The 9585-nt window shown below is 33.6% G+C and overlaps 1 protein-coding gene across 1 annotated transcript in view; it reads right to left on the bottom strand.

Moving 5' to 3' along the window:
* Positions 1-1107: 1107 nt before the first annotated feature.
* The window catches only part of LOC106472211 (transcriptional regulator ERG homolog), a 26019-nt gene continuing 17541 nt past the window's right edge, over positions 1108-9585 (bottom strand). Inside the window, exons 2-6 of the mRNA XM_022400816.1 lie at positions 5989-6189; positions 5020-5100; positions 4598-4681; positions 2748-2795; positions 1108-2134 (exon numbers count right to left, since the gene is read on the bottom strand). Of these exons, the coding sequence (XP_022256524.1) occupies positions 1641-2134; positions 2748-2795; positions 4598-4622 (567 nt within the window). The 5' untranslated portion in view covers positions 4623-4681; positions 5020-5100; positions 5989-6189 and the 3' untranslated portion in view covers positions 1108-1640. The remainder of the gene's footprint in view (positions 2135-2747; positions 2796-4597; positions 4682-5019; positions 5101-5988; positions 6190-9585) is intronic.

Genomic DNA, 9585 nt, shown 5'->3' with positions numbered 1-9585 from the left:
AAAATGTTCAAGTCCTTTAAAAATGTCGCAAATGACAAGAGTTTTCACTCCAGAAAACATTAAATATTTAACAAGGTACTTATTAAACTTGGGGATGTTGATGTTAAATCCAGACTCCCACATAAATTCGCACTGTGTGTGTATAAAGAGGGGCATAAAATTATTGCGTGTCATCGTATTATTTTCAAATTCACTGCTTACAAAAAGTACAACACAACGATACACAAAAACATTTAAACTCTAACCATACGTAATCAGGCCTTTCTATCCGTTTTGAATAAATAGTCACTCGGAAATTACGTGTTCGTTAATAAGCTCCGACACTATCCGTTGTGTTCCTCAAACGATGTTTATAGGTTTCTATAAAAGCAAGCTTGGAATTAAATGGCTCATGCATACAACGTGTATTAAGAATGCATCAACGTGTATTAGGAGTGAAGTAAAGTGATTATTATAGCGTTTCGTCCTGCATAAGGTTAACTTATGTCAACCACTGCGAGAGTTAAAGTTTTAATCATAGGAAAATAAGGCTTTTTTTATTTATCGATCATATTCACAACATACAAATGTATCCATCAAGGTAGTTAAATACATAGGAAATATTTGTACATAATATATGATGCAACATCACTAACAGTAAGTTTTTCGATTAGGCATATTTAAAATCGAAGCATACTATGTACAAGTCCGGTCAACAATACAAGAATGATAACATTCTGTGACGTAATATCAGCAACACTAAGGTTTAAGATCCGAAGCATGGTATGTACAGGAATGGTAATATATCTTAACTTTAATTGGTGACAAGAGAATAAAAATAGTTATTTCCAGGCTCTTCTCTCCACACACCAGAACGTTTGCAAATTGCTGGAGTTAAGTTAAATATACAATATGGTAACTTAAAACAAGCTTTTCACGTGAAAGCCGTTGAACGCAAATATTTTTTAAAAGGATGAATGAAAAAACATAATATTAACTAAATGCAAGTACTTAAAAATTATTTCTAATTTGGCAGTGTTTAAAAGAAAAAAAATATGCGTATGATAGTCTTAAAATAAACGATCTTGGACATTAGAAGGACGTCTTCCAACTACTACCGATTGTAGAATTTCAATACACCAAAGCCAATCTTAGATCTTTTGAAGGTGCTTTTAAATAAGTACAAATCACTGAAGCTCATTACACTTTACGTAAAAATGAATCTCCCATATCTCAAGCTTCTTTTAATAAAAATGAAGTTCTACTAAACTTTAATAATGTTGTGTATTTATTTCGTGAGTACAGAAGGTTAATAATATCTTATTAGGTTTTTTGTTGTTGTTGTTCATAAGAGGTATAACCTCAGGACGATTACATTATGAATGCTCCGAGGTAGTGAGTCGTCAGTAAATCACATCCCAACTTTTGAATATATGTCTGAATTCCGTCACCAAATCAGCCAGATAATCTACTCTTGTGTTATATTTTACAATAAAGTTTTAAGTCGTACGTCAAAGACATTACACTGACAAATAGAAATCACATAATCTGAAGTTATTGTTGATAGATCGTATGCCACCGTTACGATATCCATTCAGTACTTACGAATGTTTATTGTTGCATCAGGAATGTTCTTTTGGTCCTCGCCGAACAATATGAGTTTAATGGTAATTTACTTGATGGACACCAATATTCGAAGAAAAGCTGGACAAGTCTGGGTAATCAGCTACTTTATTTATGTTACTATAGCAAATTGAAGCTTTATTTAAATTTGTATAGTTTACGTTGAACGTGGGTGGAGGCGGTGTAGTTTGGTTTTCGGGAAAAAGAATATCCAAAGAAATCTTCAAGGCGTTGGGATCCATCGGTGGAGGTTGGCAAGCCTGAGCCAAGCCACGGAAATCAAACTTGTACGTGTATCGCTTGCCGTGTACTTTAGTCATTATATTTTTGTCGTAGTAGTATCGCAGGGCTCGACTGAGTTTGTCGTAATTCATGTTAGGCTTCGACTTGCGCTCCCCCCACCGGCGAGCAACTTCGTCAGGATCTGTCAGTTTGAACTCTCCGTTAGTCCCTTCCCACGAGATACAATATGCGTTACTCTTATTCGACAACAGTTCGAGGAGAAACTGCCATAGTTGAACCTGACCACTTCCTAAAGAAAAATTAATATTTTAAAACACAGGAACCAAACTTTATTAGGTATAAACTGAACAAAATAAAGAATTGTTAAAGATCTAAGTGGCGATAAAAACATCATTAGAGGTCACGAAAACTTTAGTTTCTCAGTGGCTCATTGTCTATCATTTCTTAAATACATATTATATTAATTCCAACTTGGTGAAACGTTGAAAAGCAAAGAAAAACTTTTTAATCTTTAAAGAGAGAAACAATAATATTTGGGTTAAAGGATTTTAAATATTTTATCTTATTATAAACCTTTTAAAATAATCATTTATTGTATTTAAGCAAAACTAAGGTTTAGATTAAAACATTAGTAGACAGTGTTAAGTTAATATAAGCTTAGTGTGATTAGCATTAGTGTTCATTCTAAGTTGTTAAAGTAAAGTGCCATGAAAGATTAAACGTAATTACTTCTGAAATTTGTTTTCGGCGGTATTTTTACATTTAAATAATCTTCCCACCCGGTGGCTTAGCGGTAAACTTATAAATCTAGAGTTTAAGGTTCACTCCCTGCGGTGAGAAAGGTGCACATAGTAGCTTTGCGCCTAACAAACCCATTTAGAAAAAAAAAAGATTTCACTAACCTTTAGATGCTAACCGGCTACCTGCTGTGTTTAGTGCTTTAAAGGGATCTGAAATAATGGAAAGCAAGTATTAAATAAATAACTTATTTTAAATTTAGAAATTTATTTGCATACACATTTAATTTTAGGGGATTTATTTATGCGTGCGTTAAATAAGTTTCAAATATTATTACATTCTAAAATATATTTGTTACATATGTTGAAGTATGATTGTGAAATATGTCGAAGTGTCGTTGAAAGACTAAGCAAATAGTTTAATTAAATACGATAAACAAGTTTTTCGATCTTCTGATCATAATTATACGAAAATGCGATTGATAGATACGCCAAAATCATCGTTAGATGCAAGCAGAGATAATCAGTTATACACGCCATCAAACATTGTCGATGAAAAGATGCAACAGAGATAATCAGTTATACACGCCATCAAACATTGTCGATGAAAAGATGCAACAGAGATAATCAGTTATACACGCCATCAAACATTGTCGGTAAAAAGATGCAACAGAGATAATCAGTTATACACGCCATCAAACATTGTCGATGAAAAGATGCAGAGATAATCAGTTATACACGCCATCAAATATTGTTGATAAAAATCAAACATTTTTTTTCAGATAGATACAAACGCCTTTAAGTTTAAATTAAGCTGGGGAATCACGAGTATAATTATAATAAATTAGTATTAGGCCCATCATATTTTTCCCATACTCCATTTGTATTATGCAATTCCTTACTAGGCCTAATACTAAGGTCTTATAAAAAAGTATAATCAATTAAAATAGTGTTCCACGTGTTATAATATTTTGTTTAACGTGCATCTAGTAATCGAACAGGACAACAGGGAGCTACCATGTTTTATTAAACCTAAAATACATTTTATTTATATAACAAAGTCCATCATTTTGTGATTCAAAAGAGTCATTCATTCTACGTCTTTAAACCATTATTTGATTAGCGTTTATGTATCCACTTAATTGGCAAACCGCTGGACAAATTGTCAAACCTTCCATGTTAGGACCACCAGCGAGTGACACAGAGAGGTGCGACTTCGGATACAACTCCCTCATTACACCCCCCGATATATCAGGTGCTCCCCATGCTATTCAGTTCTCAACCAAACATGAGGCACCACCGAAGGAGGAGGATCGACCTTCGGATCTAGATCTTATGTTGAATGGCTAGTATTAGATAGTTTAGTGCTTCGTATGATACGCAGGAGTAGTTCTTATGTATTTAATATAGAATAATAAAAAAGGAGTAGATTTTCACATGACGTATATAAAGGAAGTTTCTTCCTACAACAGCCATAAGTAGAATGGTCGAAACGTCGTGCTAATAATGTTTGATAAGTTCAAATATTAACGTCATAGATGGGTGGCACAATTCGATTAAAAAAAAAAAAATGTTTAAACTTTCAACGATATTTAAACCGAAACAGCAAACTTCTGCTTAAGTTCATAATGAAACTGAAAACACACATAATGTACAAGTGTTCACGTAAATAAAAAACACGTGTACAGTAAAAAAGTTTATAACTAACGTTAAAAAAAATATCAAAACTATTGAGAGATGGACATAAAGAAAGTAGGCCAAGTCTAAGATTATATTTATGGAGAGGATTAATTTTTTTTTGGGGGGGGGTAATATTTCAGGGGGCCAGATCCCCCGTCACCTATCCCTAGCGACGGCCCAGGTTAAGTATGAAGTTTAGAATAGTCGTGAAAGTGGAGTAAATAAGGTTGTACGAAGAAAGATTTGACACCGTTTTGATTGGGTGTGTATATGTCACGTGTAATACATTAAATTCATTAACTTAAAGAGCGGAACACGAGATTACTATAAAATACCTGATTTCGTCAGTCCGTCCACCATGTCTAAAGACCATTCTACTGATGAGGATTTTTTATTACCGTCCGTATAGAGACTTTTGTCTGAAAATTAAAAGAACAATAAAAATACTTAGAATATAGAACACTAATTGTATGTGAAGTTACAGACTTCTCGGCGTTAAAATAGCTGCGTTACGAGTCTTAAAAAAACAAATATGATAAAGTGAAGAACAGTATTTACCAGTAACGTTTTCTAAATTTAAATGATTGTAGCAATAACAAAGTTTAATGTATTACGTAGTTGTTTTCTCTGTCAGGTATTGATGTTTGTTTTAAGGTTAATTACTTAACTTTTACTGCATTTCCGTTTATTTTAAATCGGTTAATATTGCCACAAGATGGAGTAACTTGCAAGTAATTAATGCATCGTGATATCTTACCGTAAATGTCTTCACATGCCGGACTGCTGTTTTCTGGGGTAGGAGGGAAGTCCACTGCTGGAAGGGGTGCGTGTCCACTCGCTGCCATAAACAACAATCAGAAACCAGGCTATTACAAGAAAACTCATTTCATGCAACAACTAGAGTAACGAATGTTAATTTAAAGAACACGGCTCCCCTTGTTACAAGTTACAACCTCATTTTATTTCATTGTTTCAACATCTTTTAACACAATTACTTTGGTTAAGTGGCCAGAACGTTAAGAAAACCAATTTACCAGTGAGGCTTACACAGTGCACAAAACATGGCCCTTTTTTACACTGGTTACAATAGAGCATTTGAAGAAACCCAATATTATAACATAATTAGTAGTTTTAGTTAAGAGACAAAACGGTAATCCAAAAATTACACTTCATTTAAGAGTTTAATAAGGAAAGCTTCTGAAGTCTTCATTACAATCAAGACTTCGGTAGTCCGAAGTTTTAGAAAAGAAATATTTACGTTCTAAAGCATAACTTATGGTAAATCTTACAGCAGTAAATTACTACAGGTATTCATGTGTAGGTACATTCATTAGTTATGACAGTAATTAAGAGGCTACACAATTTAATATATCACAGAGATACTTCATTATAAAAACATACATTTACACACAGTTCTGTTCTCTGTCCACAGCAGGTATCGAAACTCAAATTTTAGCAGTGTAAACTTAGACTTGCCTCCGAACTACCTCGGGAGGGAACACCGCGAGTATTACAGTGTCGCAGTAATAATGTATACTGCCCTTCGGTGACACAGCGGAGAGTCTGTAGGGTTATATCGCTAAATACCCGGTTTCGATACCAGTGGTTGGCACAGCACAGATAGCATTTTTATCTAGCTTTGCATTTGACGATAAACTAACGTCTAAATGATTAAAAACAAAGACTGATTGTTTAACGTTTATTTAATAGTTAAATCAAGGCTTACATTGCTTCAGGTGAGCAAGATACGTGAATAGAATCTCGGCCGTTTTGGATCCTGCAAGACGACGGAAATCATCCTTTGAGAGTTGGCAGAGAAGCCGTCCTGACGCTGGAAACCGAGCTGCGTCGATGTTGTCAAGATGGAACTGTTTTTGTATCCATCCCAGCCACTGATGGATGTGGCCAGTATTCCATTCTGTCGGGTCTGGAGAATACCAGGAAAAATTGAAATAATATTCAGTTCAGTGGGCGCCGCAATTTAACACGTGCGGCCCCCAAAATATCCATAAATATCGTTGTATTGATGAACTTAAGTAATTCAAATATTAAAATAATCGCGAAGAATAACTGACCAATGAATGTACACTTCTTCGACCATCAAGATTATGAACGCTCTCAAGTTTTAAGCCTCGATGTTGAAGTATGAAAACAAGGCTAAAAGGCTTATGAAGGTTGAAGAAAAGGCCTAAATGAAAACTTTATTTGAAAATAAAAACTCTTAACAAGACCTCCTAAACGTAAAGCCTGCCCCAACCGACACTAATTAGCTGACAAGACTAAGATTATTATTTAAATACAGAAACGTGATATTACATATCACAATACGGGTAACGTCAAGTTTTTGAACATTTCACTGTCCAGTGTGAACATTAAAAGTAATCACAAATATGATAATTATCTTTGACCTCTGGTCACAATAAGCTACCTACACAGATAAGGGCTCAAAACTAGCCTAATAATTAACAACTATTTTAATTGATAGTTGTAACCACAACCCAGGTGAGATTTAGGGTTAAACCTTTTCATGATCCAGCAACAGCATAGATAAATATAATCACATCTGTGGTAGTCAACTTCTGATCAGAGCAATCTACTTACATGGGCCACTAGTTAATACTGCGCTATTAATAAATATGGCCCCGACATGGTCTGGTGGTTAGGGCAATCCCCTTTCAGCCGTGGGGAGTTAATGTAATAATCGATCCCGGTGTTCGATGGTAAAAAGAGTAGACCAAGGGGTAGCGGTGGGTGGTGATGACTAGCTGCCTTCGCCCCCCTAGTCTTTCACTGCGAAGTTAGGAACGGCTAGCGTAAGTAGCCGTCGTGTAGTTTTGCGCGAAATTCAAAAGCAAACCTAACAGTTATAGGGAGGAGGAAGTCAATGTTACCCGATCCTCCCACATCCCGGTGTAGAATACTAGAGTTTTAACTATGGGTATAGTACACGTCACAACCAACGTAACATTTAAGGTTAAAACGTTTCATTATCACCAAATTTTCACAAGGATTTGAATACGTTATCCTCTTTCTTTAGTGGTTTGAGTGTTTTTCACTTTATATGGAACCAATTGTATCCGTTATAAAATGGGCTAATATTCTTAGCCAAGCATGATTGTGGACAGAAGTAATGAATAAACACAGGGGAAGGAAATCAGCAAGAAGTGTTACCAGTTGTTACTTCGTATACTCCAGGGTTATGTTAATGTTAGAGTGAAAGACATTGGTTTCTTGTTCGGGGTGGGGAGGATATTTAAAATACCACCAGGTTCTAAATAGTTTTTATTTATTCTGAATTTGTTAGTTCTTTGGCAGCTTAAACTCTGCCAATGGCTGTTATGGTTCTAGATAACTGGGATGGAATATTGGAAATATTACTTGTGTGATCTGCAAGTTAAAGAAATCTTCAGAGGAGGTAAGGAAACAATCTTTGATTGAAGCTTTAAATAACCAACTTATTCAGTTTTGGAACAAAACCACATTAGGCTATCCGTTGCATCTGCCATAAGGAATTGAACCCCGGATTTTAGTGTTGCAAGTCATTAAGCGTATTGCTGTCCTACTTAGAGACAATTTAATAGAAACCTCGACGAGTACAAGATATAAATAGAAACCACAGAAAGTACGAATGAGATTAATAAAAACAAGAATTCCCGAATCAGAGTTCATATGAAAGAAATAAGATATACACACATATACATACATACACACATATACATACATACACAAAGATATTACAAGAACTTCGACAGAAGGAAATATTCGAAAAAATACTATGAAGAAAGAGTAAGAGACGAAGTCCTTCAAGAGAGGTTTAAAGGTTAAGTATACATGCGAAAATTGATTTTTAAAGAATTTATCAATCTTGAAAACTTAAGTATTAATGAACTTCAGACAAAAGTGATGTAAACTTTACGAAACAATAAAAAAGGAACAGTATTTTAGAGAACTGAAAGATGATGGAAAGTCAAAATGAAATAAGAATTAAACTAAAACCAGAAACAAAGGATAGAGAAAATGGTCAAAATAGTTAAGAAAATAATCTTAAGACTATCCCACGTGATGAAGCATTGTTGAGAAGGTTTAAAAATTAAAAGGACGTCAACAGAATGAAGATAAAGGGCATATTATAGAAAGAAAGAACATAAGAGAATAAACAAAGTTATTTTCTGCCGAGGTTAAAAGTTCTCTAAAGAGACAAACTTATACCAAGATGATATAAAGATATCTGCAAAGTTAAGTTTTATTCTATGTCCACACCTAGAATTAACTAAAAATTTATCCTTGAAAGGATGATTATTAAATTCCACACAAGGAAAATAACTATAATTAAGTTAAAATCAATATTTTCAAGTTACTACAGGAAGAAGTTAAATATTCAAACAAGTAACTATTTATTGTACACAACTCTAAAAATAAGACTATTCTCACTTACTAACTAACTTACCATACATGAAAAAAATAAAAACTTATGATAAAAATACACCCCGTTTTCTACACTTACCATGTTACGACGTTGACACTACATCAACTTTAGGAACACAGTGTCTTATATAACAAAATCAGACTTATTTATACCCGAACAAAACATTTACATATTAAAGAATTTCACGCCATCTACTGACAACATTTCCATCACCATTATTCAATATTTACTTTTTTTATATTTGATTATCTCGATAGAGATATATATAGTATATTCATACTAATGGCATTTTTAGATTGTGCTAAAATAACAGTTTTTCCCATTGAATTATGTGTTTAAATTCATTAACATGTTCTGCTCATGGTGAATTAGTAATATAATTATTTTTGACATTTCTTTTACGTTCATTCATTTTGTATTTTTTATTTCTTCCAGTTTGTCCCAAGTAAACTTTTCACGTTCATATGATATTTTATACATACCAAATTTTCCCATTAAATCAGTTTCATCTTCAGTTATATTAAGAATTTGGCTAATTTTGTTTACCGGTTTATATATACAAAAAATATTTATTTATTTACTAAATTCCTTCATTATTTGACAAGATAAACAAGGCATCACTGACAGTACCAAACTTTTTTTTTCTTTTTCGACACGTGTTTTTAACTTAATATTTTCATCCTTGTTTTTTTTTAGTTTTTTGACAGCTCTATCAACAAAATCAGGATTTTGATGTTGTATCAATGTTCGTCAAAGTACCTGTGAAAAAAAAACTATTGTATGTTTTGAGAAAAATTAAAAGAAAATGTTAATTCGATCTTAGAAATAATGGATATGATTAACCTGGTAGAAGTGTGTGTTGTTATAAATAATGGATATGATTAACCTGGTAGAAGT

This window comes from Limulus polyphemus, unplaced genomic scaffold (assembly GCF_000517525.1).
Source record: "Limulus polyphemus unplaced genomic scaffold, Limulus_polyphemus-2.1.2 Scaffold5164, whole genome shotgun sequence".
In the NCBI taxonomy this organism is placed as follows: Eukaryota; Metazoa; Arthropoda; class Merostomata; order Xiphosura; family Limulidae; genus Limulus; species Limulus polyphemus.
This window is presented reverse-complemented; position numbering and strand designations above follow the sequence as displayed.